Source organism: Euwallacea similis, chromosome 36, assembly GCF_039881205.1.
Source record: "Euwallacea similis isolate ESF13 chromosome 36, ESF131.1, whole genome shotgun sequence".
NCBI classification, from domain to species: Eukaryota; Metazoa; Arthropoda; class Insecta; order Coleoptera; family Curculionidae; genus Euwallacea; species Euwallacea similis.
In genome coordinates, this window is record NC_089644.1 from 1040852 (window position 1) to 1060533 (window position 19682).

Here is a 19682-nt window from a genome sequence, read left to right on the forward strand (position 1 = left end):
AATTCTGGATTAAAATTTGCAAATTTTAGACAATTTCAATTTGTAAGTAATTCCGCAGCAATTGCATTTTTGTATCGAATTTTCAAATTTTTGGTTCTTTAAATTTTGAACTGACACCACAGAATTTCTATTCTCTACCTTTTTGTGTTCAGAATTGGACCCCAAGAATTTGGTATTCTCTTCTTAATTTTCAAGTGATTCTACTTTAAGACCACGACGTAAAAATACCAAATTTTTAATTAGCATGAATTCGATATTGTTTGTAAAAAACTTAGACTCTTGACTGGAATGCAGGAGCATTTGAGCTTACACGCCACGAAATAAAACCCGTTTTTTTCTAACTTCTAATTATGTTTCCAATTTCAGAGTTTTTGACTCTGTGAACCCCAAACTGAAATCACAGAATTTGGTTAATCTACAAGGAATTTTGAAATTTCTTACTATTTAGAATACGAAATAAAACCACACATTTTTTTGCAGTTCTGCTTGAAATTCGTTTTTTTAGAGGTTCTTTGCTACAATTTTGAACATCCAACTGGAATCCTCAAATTTATCATTCTGTCTCGAAGTCGTGAATTTATTACATTTGGCATCCGGAATTGAAACCCTTGAATTCGGTTTTCCATCTGAAAAAATGTGTCCGACAAGGAAAAAATTATGAAGGAAACAGCGTACATGGGAGAGAAGAAAATAACGATTTTTTTATTATCCATGTTTCATAATCGACACTTTTATGCACCCTGCAGCGTGCAATACTAATTTTTACTGTTTTTTTCCGTAAATAAGCCAATTTTTTTTCACTTATGGGAATCACGTGCATTTTAAAAGATATCACGAAGGGGAGATAATGGATCTAATTCCCGAAACGCTCAAAGTAAAACTTGCGAGTAAATGGGAATGATCGCTTCAAAACTGCAATTTGAAATGTTAGAAAGTGACTTTCTCTCCCATTATTGCTTCTTATCCTGCTCTGGCGCAATTGAAAAACCAGCCAAATGACCCTTAATTTCACAGTTCCATATTCGTCGCCCACGGCATCTTTCAGTTCTTCCACTGAACCCCGAAGAAAGCATTAATCAAATTTGTCAATAAGGATGAGTGACCCCCAGTTGCTCTTTCGCGTGATGCCCAACAATTAAATTGCGTTTTCCAGAACCTCTGATGTCATAACGATCACACATAAGTAACTTCAGTACACATTTAGAACATCTAATCCTCTTAAAGTGGCCGATCTCGGCCTGCGTCAGATCAAAAACCTTTTGAACCATTTGAAACTCAGCAATTTGATATAAAGTGCATTTGCAGTGACGTGCATCATCATCATAAGAGACACGTTACTTACACGAGGCCGCATACACTTTGTCAGAAATAATAACAGGCTGTGTGTTCCCAATTTAATGCATCGATAAGTAATTAATGGAAGAGAAATTAGGTGACGTCACAAGGGACTGACCAACTTTTATTGAGTATATATTATAGATGGTTAATTCAGCTGGGGCATAAGACAATAGAGCGATAAAACGCAGACATAGAAAAACGTTTAAGGCTCATCGAAATTAAATAAATTCCGCATCGACTCGAATTTCAGGAATAAATGGCCGAGAGAATCGCATCCGACAACTGGCAGCTGTAATAGCAATTTGCCTCAGATTGCATCGGTCCCTGTAATGGGGTAAAGTTAGAGCTTTTATTCTGGAAACAAGAAAATACTTATCTGATTTTTGCTAATTAAGATTTCCCCCGGTCTTATTGTTGTCCAAATGATTGCAATCCTGTAGAAATGTGATCCAATTTACTAATTCCCAGCGTTCTGCCTAATTAAGACATATGATCGCAACACACCCCCTAGAGCATTTCAATTGAAATTACTCCGACGCTGTAGTTTTATCAGTTTCAGTATCAAATTCGCCCTAAATGTTTAACCAGACACACAAGGTATCCAGTTTCAGATCCGATTAATATAGAACTGTTGCACACGAGTCGTACGTGCACACGAGTCATAGGTGCACGTCCATGCGCACGAGTCATACGTGCACGTCCGTTTCAGTTAGCGCTAAAAGGTAGAACAGAAGCAATAAAATACACATTGGCCTCTTTTATTACAGATGATTACTAATACATTAAGGTACGCCATTATGCTGAATAAGGCGATAATTTATTGTTGCTAAGGGACAAAGTGCGCTGTTTCGCATATGCGATGTGTGTCTAATTGTTTTTAATCGCGTCTTTCTATTGGCGATACTTTAACAGCTAAGGCAAATTCAATTTGTTTTCTATGTCAGGTAAATAGCTGCGTGTTACGTAAAATAGACCTCGTTAATATCATTTCATTATCCATCATCGAACTGGGAACTCTAACATTAGATTATACATTATATTTCGAACTCTTTTTAATTTACTTTACCATTTTCTCTTAAATTGAACTTTTTTTAATTTAAAAAGGTATTTTATGCCTTCTAGCTGTCAGGAGAAGACTGTTAAAAGAAAAACAGCAAAAACAGCGTATGTAGCCAAAAACTCTTTAGATTACTGCCTCATTGTCGATACGCTTTTTTTTTTAAAAAACGTTGGCTAAAAGTTTGCTCAAAATGGCATTGCATGTGATCAAAAATTGATTTTTGGTTCGTTTTTGTCGTGCCCTGACCTACTTCAATCATGTTGGGCATTTGACTAATACGACGACAATATCTGGAGCTTTTATTAGAGTACTGGCCGTTTGGCTCTGCATGCGCCTACATAAATGCATGCAACTCAAGAATTTATTCAATTTATTCATATACATGCATACATACTGTAAAAAGTTTGCTCTGCTGTAAAGACTTTTCTGCACGATATTTAAAATAAACGGGTTTAGAGATTGATTAACCTGATAATGTTTTCCTCATCATTGTTTTGCTTATTTTATTAGATATTAATGCTTCCAAGTTTTATACAGGGTGTTTAAAGTCTTATGAGCTTGTTTTTGAGGAGTAATTAACCACCTCAATAGAAGTCGATTAAACCAAGAGCACCCTAATAAAAGATATATGATAACAGAGATATGATTTCTCAAACAGCTTATCATTTGAGAAGTGTCATTAATCTATTTTTAAATAAGTGATAATTATCCTATTAACAGTAAGAATCGGCATAACTTGCATGACCTCTTAACATTGTTGTAGCTGCTTCAACGCAATTACAAAGATCTTAGACATCACTTAAAAATTGATAGGTATTAGATTGGGTGGCCGAAGAGGCCATGCAATAGGACCACTAAATAGGGAAGATCTTCAAATTTTAATTCTTTTTCTACATAAAAAGAGCACAATTGACTCTTATAGAGTGTTCTCTAGACAGTCTGATTGGAGACATATTTTTCAAGTACTAGTGAAAGGATCTTCCTTAACAAGGTTCAGCACTTCAGCATGCAAAAGTCGTTGTTATCGGTCCGATCCACCACCTGGCTGTATTCTATAAATAGTACTATATCTAGTACTATTACTAAGGCGGTAAATTTTTGTAGAATGGGTGGCTTCCCGTAAATTGACAATATTAGTTTACGTTTACGTCAGTAATATCAATAAAATTAATCGGTAAAATCAAAACAATGTAATGACTGACCATAGATGACATAACATGACAAAACTATTGATAGCACCCAGCTATCTGATAAATAATTCATCCGTACATGAAGGCAAACAAATTTTAAAACATCAATTGATAAATTGTTTTAAAAATCATATCACTGTTAATATACTACTTTCGTCTGGTATTTTTAGCTTATTCGCCTGGCTTATTGAGGTTTATCGTCCCTTAAAAATAAAATAATCAGACTCCAAACACCCTGTATGCAAAAACAGTGTGTTCTGTATAATAAGATGGAATGAATATGGACATAAGTTGAGGTCATGTAATACATATAATGTTAAATGAAGAAAACTATAATGCACCTAATAGTCCAACGTTTATAGTTGTATTAACACATGCTGTAAGACATGACGTTAAGACATAACATTAAAAGGTAAGTTAGTATTTATAGTGACTTCAACTCTGACATCTGTATAATATTCAACAGAGAATCTTAACGATACGTTTTGCAGCTTACGTTAAAGAAGCTATAAATACAGCTTAATGCTAAAAGAGATATTGAACCATTTCATACTGTTGGAATATCCCGTACCTATAAAAAGTAATTTTGATGTAGGTAGACGTGTCCTACCAGGAAATAAAGTTAAAGTACACCTCAATAAAAGTCAGTGTATAATTGAATAGAAGATTTATTTACTGCGAAAAATAGTTTAAATTTCAAATTTTTAGCGTTTACGCAGAAGTATGTGAAACATAATAAAATTACAAAATCGAAATTTACGAGCAAATATGAGTTGCGCTCATTTTATTTATTATTACAGATGAATCGAGAAAAAAATAGTTTAAAATTTTTCGATTCCAAATCCAAAAATGCAAAAATTACAGAGTGTTGTATTAAAGAAATCGCAACTTTTTTTCCACACCTGGTATACTTCAAAAATAAATCGTATAAGGTATGCATGACTGGTTCCTCTAAATTGAATATCTACTCAAGTTTAAGAAGGGAGGGAAGGGGATAAGTCTTATTAAAAAATACCCTGTACCTGCCAATAATAGGCCAATAAAAAATTAATTGGGCCATGTTACAAAATTAAAAATGAAAGGAGATACAGAATATGATTTTAAAAATCCAGGACCGAACTCAAAAAGTAAGTCGATTATGGATAACATAAAAAAACGATCACTCTGTATACTGAATTTCAAATATTAAAATGAATGTTATTCTATTAGTTCTATGGCATGAAATTCTCTTCTACCTCGCATTCATTTAGAACAGTCATTAAACATTTGCTTTCTGCTGCCTGCAAAGATTTCATGCTTCTTCTTTTTCATCGTGTTAGTAGTTATGTTTAGTAGACAAAATCCATGTTGCTGCCAGATTATCTAAATCCTGTTTCGATTTCCAGGGCCGGAAGGGTGCAACCTCTTCATCTATCACCTGCCGCAGGAATTCACAGATACGGACCTGGCGTCCACGTTCCTGCCCTTTGGGCCCGTTATATCCGCCAAGGTGTTCATCGACAAACAGACCAACTTATCAAAGTGTTTCGGGTTCGTATCGTTTGATAACGCCAATTCGGCCCAACAAGCCATAGCCGCTATGAACGGGTTCCAAATCGGCACCAAGCGGCTCAAGGTCCAACTGAAAAGGGCCAAAGAGGCCGCCAAACCTTATTAACCAAAGATTCAGTAGGTGTTTAATTTGATTCCGGACAGATAACTTCCGGATTTGGAGGCGGAAGTGGGCAGATGGGCAGCTTGTACTTGAACTGATGATCTTGAAGGTACTTAAAGACTTTCTACATGTCATTTCGGTCTTCAAATCTTGCTTTATCTGTAAGTGTAAACGTAAAGCCAGTACATCCCAAAAAAGAGTAACGTAATTTTGTACTACTGTACTTTCCCTTTGTACAAATAAGTAGCACCACGCCAGTGCAGTGTGCCCAACTCAGGATTTAGCTGCTATTTTTACGGACTGTGAGATATTTTTACTAGAGTTAAACTGCGGTCCGCGATCGACCGCCCTGTACATTGATAAAGTAATTCTAATAGATGGTCAAACCTTTTAAAATTTTCGATAGGAACCAGTAAGGTACTATAAAAAATCAACGCAAAGAAAACTAGAGGCAGGGCCGGCTTTGTTTATTGTACCAACACTGCACTCCACGGCAAAGGTACCATATACAAAGGGCTACCGCACAAACAGGCTGCACCATATTGGTTCTATTTTTGGCTGTATCCCGGCGGAAATATGGGACACTTATATGAGGTTGGAAAAAAGCTAAAATTCGTTTAAATTAAGCGCACTATTTGGTACAATTTGTTGTCAAGGGCAACCCTCGCTTTACTCTCTCTCAAAACTAATATGATACTTGGGTATACGGACAAATTTAGGATCGCAGTTTGTTATAGTGCACCTTGAGAATTTTCGAAATAACAAAAAATAATTTTGCGAAATTTATTTCCGAAGTCAACTACATATCTAAGCATTGATGATGGCATTACAAGTTTTCATCTCGATTAACCGTTCAATCAAATGGATATCAAGTGAGATGTGACATTATAGTGAATCCTTGTTTAATATTACCGAAACTCCATCGCTTTAATTGTGGAACGACCGGTGCCTCTCCTATGTCTTTTCTAAATTTGAACGTTACACAGTGCGGACGAAAACTAAGGAATCATTCCTCATAAATATCTGGAAAAAATCACTGGAATATGTGCTCTATTTTTTCTGCCTCCTATCATGTCCGTTTTCACAGCATTAACGCAGAACCGTAATAAATTTTTCCAGACAATCGCTTACAATATTTCTACATTTTCAAATTCTCTGAATATTTTGGTGCAGCAGGTTCGGGTTATCTGATAATTAAAAAATATTATCTAGTATTGATTTGAAAAATAGAAGTTTACCGCATTTTGTGATCGACCCTGTAGAATCCGAAACACTCATATGAACAGCGCAAGGAACGGAGAGACCACGTATTTAATCGATTTTTTTAACTTAATAATTTTTGAGAAATATCCGCTGTTTTTCTTCCACGCCCTGTAGAGGTTTTCACATCTTTTTGAATGCAGTAAATATCCGAAAACGTATTAGAAACTCCGGGAAGATTAAATAGAAGCGTTGCAAGAATGTGACAGGCGCATAAGTTGCAAATGTTATAAATAGAATTTTTCCGTGGCTCACGGCTAAAATTTTATATTATTTAAGTGAACTGGCTCTATGGAAGTCAAAAGATACGGGATAGAGAAAAACTGTTTCTACTACATTCCTGTCATATTTTTCAAGGATGAGACAAAAATTTCGGAGTAAAAATATCGAAAAGTGTTTGTACATTTTGAATTTTTTCTATTAAAAAACAAAAATTTTGAAATAAAAAAAAAATATTTTTTTATTTTTAAAATTTACTTTATTTCGTGCTTTAATAGAAATTACAAAACTAAGAAAACAAAATACGCACCGTTTTCCTCCATCTCGAACAACTCCCTTCTTAAATTTACCTACCAAGGAACATGGGCAGATTAAGTTCTCATAAACACACCTCGGCGTAAGCTATTTCTTCGATTTCTTGGAACCTGCAAAAGGTCTAGGTAAGTTCAATCCAAGAGCTTCAAATAAATGTCCCGTATTTCCGTTTTAAAAGTATTAAAAATATGACGAGGATGTTCCATATTTAAATGTTTATGTTGGGTTCATGTTTTGGTTTTTTGAATAGGTTTTTCTTTTAGTTTTGTAACGATGTTTGTCCGTGGCGTAAGCGCATAGGCATCCTCTGTTTGTTTAATTTTTTCTTTTATACCTAGGCCACAGTTTTTGTAATTGTTGGGTGACTTATTACGTTTTATTTTTGAGTCTTTACATAATGGTTATTATTATCTTATTATACATAATTGAGCATGTACTTGATTGAATTGTACCTTTTATTTTCTATTGTTATTAAACCAAAGTTATTAGACCAATCACTCGCTGTTTGTGTTAATATTTACAGGGTTTCTTTGTTCATTGTTTAGGAGACGCATAAACTAAAGCTGACAATTTTAGGCTTTGCGCACACCAAGAACGAAAGTAGACTTTAGGTCAGCTTTAGTTTCGTAGCTCTTCGTGTACTGACCAAATACTTGTTTAGCCTTCTTTCTACTCAAGCCAAGCTGTTCTAGTGCTGTACAAAAACAAACCACAAATAATTCCTCCGTCTTTAATACCACCAAAAAATCAGTGTCTACCAATGCGGTCAAGAAGTGGCCATCAACGCCTGTGGCTTCTGTTTCTGTCTACTAATGTTTGTGTTCTTCATTTTACACAGTAAGTGGAACTCATTTTACTAACTCCAATTTTAGCTCTAGCTGAACGTAATAGAGTATATTTTGAGGTCAGGTTTGAGGTACACTTTTTCCAATCAAGGATTTGTCAGCCTGTTCAGGGGGACCTCAAGACAATATCGATAATGACGAAAGGTCTTGACGACTGTTTTGCGTTTTTTCTATGCGTACTGTTACCCGTAATTTCATATTATGTGTTTCATGTTGTTTCAATGTTAGTAACTGATGTAAGCTGCTCATAAAAGTAGGTGAAACGGCACGTTTTTCTGTGCTTTCTGAGCGCGCGCGTGTTTCGCAAACGTCTTAGCGGATTTCGATTTCGTGTGAACTCTTTGACGAATAGTCATCTTGATTTTTTTTTATTTCTTAATGCCAGACACAGTAAAGAAAAATGACTTACAAAATTACAAAGGTACCTCGGAAACGTGATGTGGCGAGTTTTTGTTCTTTTGACAATAAAAAAAATTACATGGAAATTGCCAAAAAAATGTGTAATTTTTTATTTAATTACCCTGTATTTGAAAAACACTGCACCCCATTTAAACAAAACAGTATCGTTTACATTTAAAAAAATCTGTTCAATATTGTACGAAGTCAAAATGTAATGCACAACTGTTGCATTAGTGCTGCTCACACGACTGTGTAAATTAAAAATAGAGCTTTTATTGCAGCATCGTTTAGGAGCTCTAGACAATATCCCTAATAGCATTTGAGCACTTTTTTATTCTTAGTCTTCAAGAAAAAATATCGGAGATTTATATAAAATTCCTATTTTTTTAATGAAAGTTTGCCAAAAAAAACGATATTTATGTCTCTAAAGCATCATTTAATGGCACAAAAGTTTTTAAGTTTTCTACAAGATTTTATTAAACTCGTAAAACACTGAAAATATATTGTTTACTAAAAATCGACTTATTTCTGGTTAAATTTTCCAAAATGCCGTTAGATATTGCTCTAGAGACGTATATATTGTTATTTCTGCCATAATGAAAAGTAGGAGCTTTATGAACTCCCCTTACAATTTTGCTTGAAAAATCGAAAAAATATCAACTACGTTTCGAGATATCGTCCATAGCGCCCATATAAGGTTACAATTAAAGTTATATTTTTAAATTATACAATTATACAATTACGCAATTATAAATGGTGCAAGTACTATTAATTTACGTGTAATCCTTATGCATATTTTGATTTTACCTTCATACGACATTGGAAAAAAGATTTCTATAGTCTACACGACTGATTCTTTAAGAAAGGTGACATTCAGGCACAATTCCTAGATACAAGGTTATTAAATAAAAAATTCTTTGAACGCACCCTCTAATTTTTTCATTTGTCCAAAAAAATCCACCAAGCAAGTATGGAGACGTCGTTCAAAACCACTAAACGACATTACAACGATAGTTCCGAAACGGCCGTAGTTTCCAATTGCAGTGGGTCGAAAATTAACAATTTTGCTGGGCATTTTCCCTACTCTCTATGGCATTAGGATTTTTTTTTCAATATAGATGTTTGCCAAATATTCGAGAAGAAACGAACTTTCAGAACCTTTTCTGTTCATAAAAATCGAACAAGGCGTTTCCGAGATACGGTCGCTCATGAGTGACTAAGAAAAGCCGTGTCGACTATTTTGGTGAACAGTTTATTTCTGGGCTATTAGCAAAAATTTGTGAAATTTGTAGTTTTCATGTCTTTAATGTTATTCGTATAGTCTGTACGATGTACTAAAGTATTTTTATTATACAGCTAAAAATAGGAAATACCGTGAGACGTGTTAACTGAATTACCAAAATACTGAGCATACGAGGAGGAGAAGCCCTCTCTTGAGGATTTTACTGTTATTACGTTATCTCGCAATTACACTTAAGTCAAAAGTTTGAAATAATCCCGGTCAAACATCACAACACTTTCATTATATCCTATGAAGGTTTAAAATTCGGGAACTTCATCTTCTATGTACAGTTTATCTGGAAATTGTGCTTATAGAATATACAGTTGTCCTTTTGGTTAAAAGATGATGACGATCGCGAATGTAGTAAAGAACTGTTTTTATTTAATCTTGACAACTACTTTTTTACGTTTTTAATAGCTTGAAAATCAAGAAATTTCGTTCTAGCCTCAAACTACATAGCCTGTAATGAAGAGCACATTTTTGTAATATTTTTGGTTAAAAGAGGGACGAAGGTTTTGCCAAAACTAAAAAATAATTTCCCTGGAAACCATGACCTATACTGTGCCTTTATTTCAGCGTTTCCATGGACATTATCTCCTTCGTAAATTTGCCAGAGCGATAACACTTAGACCCAGTTTTTCATACTCCTGGTAACGTCGCTATTAAGATGATTCCCATGTAAATAGAGACTGCTGTGATTTCGCAGTTTCCATAGAGATTATCTTACTGGCAAAAATATAATGTGTTTCAAAAAGCGGGCCTTAAGCAAATAACAACTTCATTTGATAGTTTTACATTTTCTCTGGATGTCAAGAATTTGATTTCCAGTGTACCTACACCCCCTTCCCACCCTATGAATTCTCTAGACAAACGGTTGATAGTCTTGATTACAAATTCTGGAATAAGTACAAACAGACATAAACGGCATCATTCACAGCAAATGCCAAATGAACATCCAGAACTTTAGATATTTGTTTTACCTTGGAAACATCTCCGTCTGTCTGGGCAAGTTTTCCAAAAACTGTAATGTTGCCATAGCTTTTAAAACGATGAATACTCTTCAAAAAGCACGGTCAGATCTAAAACATGGCAGTGAGATGATCAAAATATGCGTTTTACTGTCTTATCTGCTGTAACTGCTCAGCTACACATAGGGTGGTCCAATTGCTACCACTATTGCTATCTTCTAACCCGTAAACGTTACAAGTTCGGTTAAATTAAACAAAAGTTGTCAAATTTGATGACAGTTAAGATCTTGAGGCACTGTTGCCAAAATTTGTTCGGTTTTGGAAGTATTGGGAAAAAACGAAATTTTACCGATAGTGACCCGTAGCAATTGGACCACCCTGTGTACGCGAGAATCTGACCCTAAACTTTCCGTTACGGTTCAAGAATATTTAAATTGCTTTAAGATACAGGGATTGGAATGAACATGGTAACGAAGCTTTTTTCAATCACTTATTTGTCCATTGGACATGGCTGAGCAATAAAGAGAAGATGGAGATTGTCCAGGATCATGAAAAAAATTGGAGAAATGATAAGGCCAAAAAGAATTCCAGTTTTACTTGCGTCAGTAAGGTCGTCAATTGGGAATTTTTTGTTTGAAATTTGAACGACGAGAGTTGTTTGATTGAGATCGAAGCCAAAATACACATAAACATTCTCAGTGCTAATCATCGCCTGGCTATGATGAGACCAATGAGTTTTGATATGTACATAGTTTAGCGTGTATACAGATGTATTTTAGTCATCTTTAAGCCTGATTTTGATAAATAATTACGTTTAGGTTTTTATTGTCGAAAATTATTTTAGATTTTGCGTGTGACGATGCCCTTAGGGACGAAACTAAGATACCACGTGTTTTTTATTTATTATAAGTTTGGAATATTAACGATCAATTAGTTAAAAATGCATCAACGCTTTAAATTGCTCACTAACGATATGAAGGAATTTAATTCTTGTTTCTCTCTTAGAAGGTCTTCAAAATTTAATGTAATCTTGTACGACACTCGTAGCTTAGACCTGTTTAATTCATTTGCTGTATAAGTAACTATGAGACTTGGACTTCCTTTTTGGCTGATTCTTTAACATCTTATTACCGGAATGTTCAGAGGTCAAATTCAACGATTCAACATAGCAAAATATTTTCTTTTCGCCATCATGTGACTTAAGAACATACCGATACTTTTTCTCCTCTAAAAGCAGGTAACTACGCTTTTTACCGGCAATTTCAAGTCGTAAAGCACGTTCGAGCTCTCTCACAATCGCAGCAAAAGCCTTTTAAATAAATTAAAACCGCTTCCCAAAAAAATTCAGGCGCTTCTCAAATGCATTTTTTCCATTGATTGGACAGTTTTCCGGTCTACAGACTTGAGAAATTTCATTTAGTAAATGGCTAGAAACGTAAACGCCATGCGGCCAATTGACAAATAACAAAAATAGCGGTGTTTAACGTTGAAATGTACTTTCTTCATTTAATTACCACACGTCCAATAGTTTATTTATGTTAAAATTTAATTGCGTTTTGACCTCACACTTATCGCTTTTACCGGGCCACCGGCCAAACAATGCTTAATAAAATTTCAAACGGTAGTAAAAACTATTACGACGGGAGTTCCTTGAAAACAATAACTTCCAGCAATATCGCGCTTAAGTTTATATTAACATCAAACAAATACGAACAATGAAAACGACCGCAAAAAAGTGGTATAAATTAACAATTTACTAACAACTAACTACCTCGTAAGCCTTAATCGAATTTTAAATAAATGTTGAATTAAACAAATATTCTTTGAAGCGGCTTTGCACAAGATGAGAGAAGACAAATACTTATCGCTAATGGACTTTATTTCCTAGGAATTCCTGATGAAGAGTTCTGGAAGTTGCCACGGTACTTCCTCATGAAATTGAAGGCGGATGGTGGAGTCTGGTTTCGCATGATAGGATTCCTGTGTACCGGAGCCAGGTTACCGGAATTTAATACCATCTGACACGAAGATTGATCTTTGACAGAGGAAAGTGTCGAGTTCAACCCCTAAAAAGAAAATAACGAGTAACGAAGTTGTTATTTGTTTGAGTAAATAGATTTTTATAACAAGAATTTAGACCTTATTAATTACCACATTACCACAGACCGTTTTCCCATACGTATTTTACCAGTATTAAGCTTTTGATATTTAGCAAAAATGCACTTTAAAAGATTCAGTAAAGGCAGTACGGTAGGAAGTTCTGCAAAAGGGAAATTTAAAATAATTTTACATAGAATGGAATTCTACGGTGTGCAGCTGCTTTGCATCTATGAAATCAGCCTACCTCCATATTTTTGTTAACCTTCGGGAAGTGATATGCAGTAAGTATTGTTATCTTCAGCACGGATCTACATGGCCAAAGGTAAGTTACTTACCTAACAACGCGTCAGAACCTTAAATTGAATAAAAATTACATGTGTAAAAATGAACTTGTGGACTTATCTTATTTGATACTTTAACTAAAAATTGAAAACCGATTTAAAATACTGAACCCTATCAATTTTAACATTTACCTTTAACGTAACAATAAGTAAATTCTTCTGTCTTAAAGTTTTATAATAGATTTACAATAATTATAAATTATAAATAAATAAATAAAAAGTAATTACAGTAATTATAAAAAAGTAAGTACAGAAAAAATATGTAAAAATAAAATATATTGTTTTTAATTTTGGCAAAGTGCAACTAGTTGCATCATTGTGTAATCCTCTTGTCAAAGCAGGCAACTTCGTTTCACCACTAATTTAACCAATAAGACCAGTAACACGAATGATTGCTACAGTTCTATAAATGAACGATAGGATGAACATGTCCAAATAAATGCCATTTTCAATGTAAATTCATTACAAAGTGCTCCTTCATGTACTCGTGTCATATCAGAGAAATTCTCTTCGTTTAACAAGCAAAATTCGCTTCGCTACATAAAGTAATCCATTTTCTAACTGACTGTATTAATTGTTATTTTCTAATTTTGACAAATGGAGTTTATAATCGGAACGGCGGCTAAACAGGTTTCATTTAGCAACTAGTTACATAACGGAAGAAGATAACTCAATTTCTTAACTACATTATCAAATAGGACCAGTACGTGTGTGTATGGCATAGGTGTTTGATTTTTATGCCCCGCGGTGTCTCGTATATTTTCCACGCTGCGGTAAATGGACGTATTATTATTTTAACGGTCAAGACAGTATGGACTGTTTTCCGGGGTATGGGAGTTAAGTGTATGTCCTCAATACAGCATTGAAATTAACATATACCATATTCAGCAATTTCCTACCCATGCAACATTATTACAACTACTCCCACCACGAGAGTCAAATTGGCCTCAACTTAAACCGAGCAAGCCAACGAAACTCTGCAATACTCACAGGGAATTTAGGTGTAAGAATATGATCGTCTCAAAGGAAATTTAATTGCTTTTTAGCGCATTTGCTAATATACAGAGTGTTCTCATTTTTTTAAAACTCACTTTCACCGACTTAGTGTCTAACCGAAAAAGCATTAATTTGGAGCGTAAGTAGATCTCTTTTTTATATATGAGACAAGTTCGTGAACTTTTCCGAAACAATCTCCAAAATGTTCATTTTTTGTGAATTCAAATCACACTGTAACAGAAGCTTTTACAGGACCTTATTTTAATGGAAAAAATTAATTAATATTTCTAAAATCGCTAGACTGCGGTCGGACCTGGACGACTGGGTTTCTTTCGTTGGACCTAGACGACTGGGTTTCTTCCGTTGGACCTAGATGACTGGGTTCCTTCCATTGGACCTAGACGACGGGGTTCCTTTCGCCGAACCTAGACGACTGAGTTTCGCCGATCTGAGCTGGTTGTCTAGGTCCCACGGTCAGAACTTGACTGCGGGCCCCCCTTATTGGTCCTGGACGGCCGCGGTCCCTCGGTCTTGGACACATCCATCTGTTATCTGTTGTCACTCAGATGTTTGATAATAAATAACAAACAACTTAATCAACGAGCTACATTTACGGTTCACTGCCTATTACGAGGTCTTTTTATTGTAATCATCCTTCACTTTGATGGATGGGATCTAAAGTTTTCTGACGATACACAGTCGCCTCAAAAACTCGATCGGTACTATTAAAAAAAATATTTCGCACAACATTTTTCCTGATACATAAAATATCATGAAACTCGATTTTAAAGCCTCAATTTCTAAGGTTCTGATAATAACAGAGTGTGCAAAATAGGCTTTTTGCAAACGATGATCTTTACTTCGCCCCCGCTGCTATGGATAACGAGAAAATGGTCACCACGAAAAAATGTATAGCTTTGGACACAGGCATTAATACGTAAAACCAGTGAGTTTGTGGGCTGTAGGAAAATGTCTATTTTCAATATCGCGGAGACTATTAAACTTCATGGAAGGCATTCTGCTCCCGGATGTTGTGTTTAAAACCATCGCCGCTATCAGAAAATCTCTATTGTCATCATTGGTGTGGAATCAGTGGCAGGACTGCAGCTTCTTGCGCATCGTTAGCAGGTAACGAAAAAAGGAGCAATGTACTATCGAGCCCCGTATTCAATAACAATTCATTATGGAAACAAATAAATATTTATTCTTAATATATCATTAAGCAGAAAAACGATCCTCAAAGTAAAAGCGATGAAAAGTTTTCTACGTCGACCCATGCCTATAATTTGCTTCGGCAATTACCGAGTTTGAAATGTATTATTTTCTAAATAGGTAGTTGCTACGAATAAAATTTCTTATTCCTCTGGGTAAATATAGAGCCCGCTTTGGATTAGCGACGTTTAAAAACCCAACTCGAGGCAGAGGGATGATTATTCCGTAAGTGCTCCAAATTATTGGTAAAAGCAGTGAAAAGCTTTTGAACAACCTACTAAAAAGCCCGTACGATCAAACAAGAACTGAAATGAGGCGCTGGGCTGGGGTACCTGAAAACGGCCTTTTCATACAGTTGCTGCAGTACAAATTGATTCTTCGGGAAAAATACCGAAATCTTGACCCTTAAAATCGACCCTTCCCATTTTGAATAATTCATTTTCTGAGTAAAAAAACGAAACGATCCGTCGTCAAGATAATTTCGTATGCATGTGTCCCGAAGCCAACAAGAACGTTTCCATAAGATATGAACCTAGTTTTCGATATTGTGTTTGTAAACGCAAAGGCGCATTTGACTAACAAATGGACACTATGAATAGTTTATCCCTACTGACGATCTACATTTCAATTCCTTTGACGTCAACATTAAGTTGCAATATAACTGCATTCAATTTCGTTGTTTTTATTTCCGTTTCCATGCTGCAAGGTTCCGTCATTGATAACCATTAATAAGGCAAAAGACGAACTCCATGAATTATCAATATTATACCGGCCATTAAACCTTTAAGTGCTGACCCACAACCCACGGAAACCTTAAATATTTACACCATTTGAACTAAAATACCCGGTTTATGGTGACTCAATAATACGCTCTATTTTTAAATTGCTGAGAGCTAATTACTGGCAATAATGTAGGTTGGGGAACGTTCTTGAGGTAGGAATGAATTGAAAAGCAATTAGCCGGGCATTTGGAGGTTTCCTGTCGTGTAGGATGTAGGTTTCAACGCAACCAACATTCTAAACAAAACAAAACAGCCGATGAACAAAGACGATTTTTTCGCAATTCGTTTTGGGGCCATCGTCGGCCCCAAAACCGTGTCGCAATTCTCGCTTGTCCCTTTATCTATCAGGTAAATTATTAAGCCATTCAAAAAAAAAATTTGGTAATCTAAACTCGATCGTGATAGATGGGCCCATAAATAATACGATACAACTCCCATCTCTTCCTGCTAACGTGTCATAGAGAGTCAACGGTCAAGTTATGGATGGGCAGGAATTTTACGAACGCCAGCGGAACTCCATATTCCCGCCTTTGATGAGGGTACGAAGGGATATTTTAGTCCACGCTTGATGTTAACGCTGACAGAGTCACTAAATGTTCCAAATTAATAATTAAAGATACACAGTCACATTGTTTGATTAGTTAGAACCTCCCAATAAAACAAACTAGAGATTTAAGCTGAGGAAAAATCCGATCATAATTTAGAATCGGGACCTGTGAAATAGTCATTAGCAGCCTGAACATTAGGTACCTCTCATCTTATTTCTAGTCTCTATATCGTCTTGAGATCTCTAAAACTCTAATTTCACTTTCTAATGGCCAGTTCGAACCTCCCGGTAAACCAAACTAAAAGTAGAAATTCGGCAAGCATCCGATCATAATTTTGAATTTTATGTCTTAATCCGTATCTGTAAAATAGTCATAAGCAACGTAATCGTCAAGTACCTCAAATTTTATTTTTGGTCTAATATGGTCTTGAGATAGGGTGTTCTTTAATGTCGTGCTAATGTTTCAAGACGTGATTCTTCAGGTCATTTTATGAAGGAAAAGATCCGCGACGGCCCAAATTTTTTTATCTGCAAGATATTAAAATGTTTTTTTTCAAATCGTAGAAAGTACTTTAGATAGGACTTTCAATTTTCGTTTGTATTAATAGGACATAAAACCCCATATTTTAATTTAAAAAAAAAGTAATTCTGTTGCTCAACCAGTGGCGTCCCTGCATACATCTCTTTTGATATTATTTACGAAAAAAATTGTACGCCACTGACATCTTTTCGCGGGAATATTTTTTCTGATTACGTCAGCCAATTCTACATGAAAAAGGTCTCATACACTTTTCTAATTCTGGTTCTTGATTAAAACAATAAAAATCATCTTAATTAATTAATTTATTTTAAGAATTTATTATAAGTTATTATTTTATATTAAATATTATATATTTTATAGTTTAATATAAGAAATATTTTTCATATAGAATTGACCAGCCTAATCAGAAAAAATATTCCTGCGAAAAAATGTCAGTGGGGTATCACCTTTTCGTAAATAATATCGGAAGATGTGTATGTAGGGACGCCACTGGTTGAGCAATAGAATTACTTTTCTTATTGCAAAACAGAGTTTTATATCCTATTAACATAGATTTTAGAAAGTATTTTAGAAAATTGAAAGCAATATCTAAAATAATTTTTGAGAAATTTAAAAATAACTATTTCAAACGAAAAATGTCAACACCCTGTAGCTAAAAATAGGGGTCGTTGCGGACACATGATCATGCGAACTTTTCTTCATAAAATGACCTGAGGAATCACACCCTGAAATATTCGCACGGCATTAAGGAACGCTCTGTATAAAATTCAAAAGCCAATAAAATAAGATGACCATGAAAAAACGCCTCAAATAGGCGCTGAACCATCAGGGCATATTTTGGATAAATTGGTGTGTAATCCGTGGACAGTTAAATGTTTAATGACTTAATTACACACATATGTTTACAGTTCCTTGCAAATGCATTTTTTTAGTGATAGCTCGATGTTTTCAAGGTGTTGCACGCGCATATAATGAACATCATCCCTTATACATTATAATTTTCATTATAAACTCATCCGACAATGTACTATTATGATGATTGACCGTATAACAGAATTTGAATTTGAAACACACTACAAGTATGTCTTTTTCTTGTTGTTATAGAAGTCAACACAAATGCGGCGTAAATCGGAAATATCTGATTTAGAAATATTTTAATTTAGTGTCAAAATGTGACTGTTTTATTTTATTAAACAACATTTCGGTAAGGAATTTTAATTTTTGTCATATAGAAAACATGAAGAAGTTTGAAAGTTTTAATCCTATCATCCACGATCACAAAGCCAAGATTTCTTTTATTTATGATAGAAAATCCTTGTCCATCCTTATATCCATTACACTTTCGGTACGGATTCGATACATCCATAAAGATCCATAAAGATGTATCGAATCAACTTTCCATATTTCCAACATTTAAAAATATAAAAATTTAAATACATTTATTATTTCGCATCGTGTATGGTTTAGCCCTATGACTGTACCTTTGCCAAAGGCGAGCTATACATTTTTTGTATGTTTTCGTACCTACATCACTTCTTAAATGATTCAGTCGAGTGTTAGGGCAGCGGCCAAGAAGATGTTTGTTATCCGAAATAAAATAATCGGGATAATCGGGTATTGTTTCTTATCAAATATTAATGGTATGCGTTACTAGTGTAGAGGACATTTAGTGAGTGAAAGTGTAATGTAACAAACAATTAGTTAGTGAAAGTAGGTGCCGTGAAAAATCTCCTTTTCTGGTGAAAGTGGAAGTTGTGATGCTCATGCTGTTGTTGCTCAGAAGTGCGTCCCTCCCGCAAAGCTAAATTGGACGAGGTTCCCTACCCATACTCTCACAACGTAACGTTAAAGTACGATTTATTGTGGGAAAAAGCGATAGGAAGTAAAACTAAGGCCTTGCAGGAGGTCTACTCTGGGTGAAGAGAGGCGCTATTGTATAGTACCCACAGAAAATGAGGTGATAGGAGTAGAAGATAGGGGTAAGATGGGTTTAGTGATTAAAATTAAAATAGGAGGTTTTGATGGTTGTTTTTTGGGATTTGTAGGTAAGTTTTAATAAGTCAACGAGAACCAGTGTACCACACTCAAGATTGCTACTGGTAAGTTTACAGATAAATCTAACACTTTCCTGTATAAAATTTTCCTTCAAATGAAAAATTTTGTGTTGAAAGCTAAATGATCAAAAGTTGATGTGCTTATGCTTTGAACACACTGTATATTCTAAAATATTGCTTACAAACACTTAAACAATCTCAATTCGACTTGCACTTGACTTATGCCTGGTTATGCTTTTAATTTACGCCATGTCACGTATTACCCATACTTCCTGTGTCGATTGAACTTCCATTTGCAGCGCGAACGAAACGCCAAATCGATACATGGATATGAATTTTAAATATCGTCTTACTACATTTGAAATTTAAATAAGTTTATTATACACAAACGTTACTCACCCCTTCTAAATGTGCCAGTTTTCGGTCCAGAAGTTTTTGCGCCGAACCGGGTACTGGATTTTGAGAAGGTTTAATTGAGGATAGCATCGATATGCTGGGATCAAATGAGGAATAATTGTCCGTTTTGAGAGGCGTACTTGTCATAATGGACAGTGGATTGTAGCCCATGGACTAAAAATG

General features: G+C 35.0%; 2 protein-coding genes across 12 annotated transcripts in view; one reads left to right on the top strand and one right to left on the bottom strand.

Annotated features, from left to right (window-relative positions):
• Positions 1–12662, top strand: part of bru1 (bruno 1) — a 247314-nt gene extending 234652 nt beyond the window's left edge. For 8 of the 11 annotated variants that reach the window (XM_066404802.1, XM_066404801.1, XM_066404798.1 and 5 more), the window contains 3 exons: positions 2461–2502; positions 4974–7873; positions 12419–12662. In XM_066404802.1, the coding sequence (XP_066260899.1) occupies positions 2461–2502; positions 4974–5245 (314 nt within the window). In that variant the 3' untranslated portion in view covers positions 5246–7873; positions 12419–12662. The remainder of the gene's footprint in view (positions 1–2460; positions 2503–4973; positions 7874–12418) is intronic. The other 3 variants (XM_066404799.1, XM_066404806.1, XM_066404797.1) reach the window with 2 other exon arrangements.
• Positions 12059–19673, bottom strand: LOC136418673 (uncharacterized). The gene is made up of 2 exons (XM_066404808.1): positions 19503–19673; positions 12059–12596 (listed from the first exon to the last, which is right to left on the bottom strand). Exons 1-2 carry the CDS (start codon positions 19668–19670, stop codon positions 12408–12410), a joined length of 357 nt encoding a protein of 118 aa, XP_066260905.1. The 5' UTR covers positions 19671–19673; the 3' UTR covers positions 12059–12407.
• Between the last annotated feature and the right edge of the window lie 9 nt (positions 19674–19682).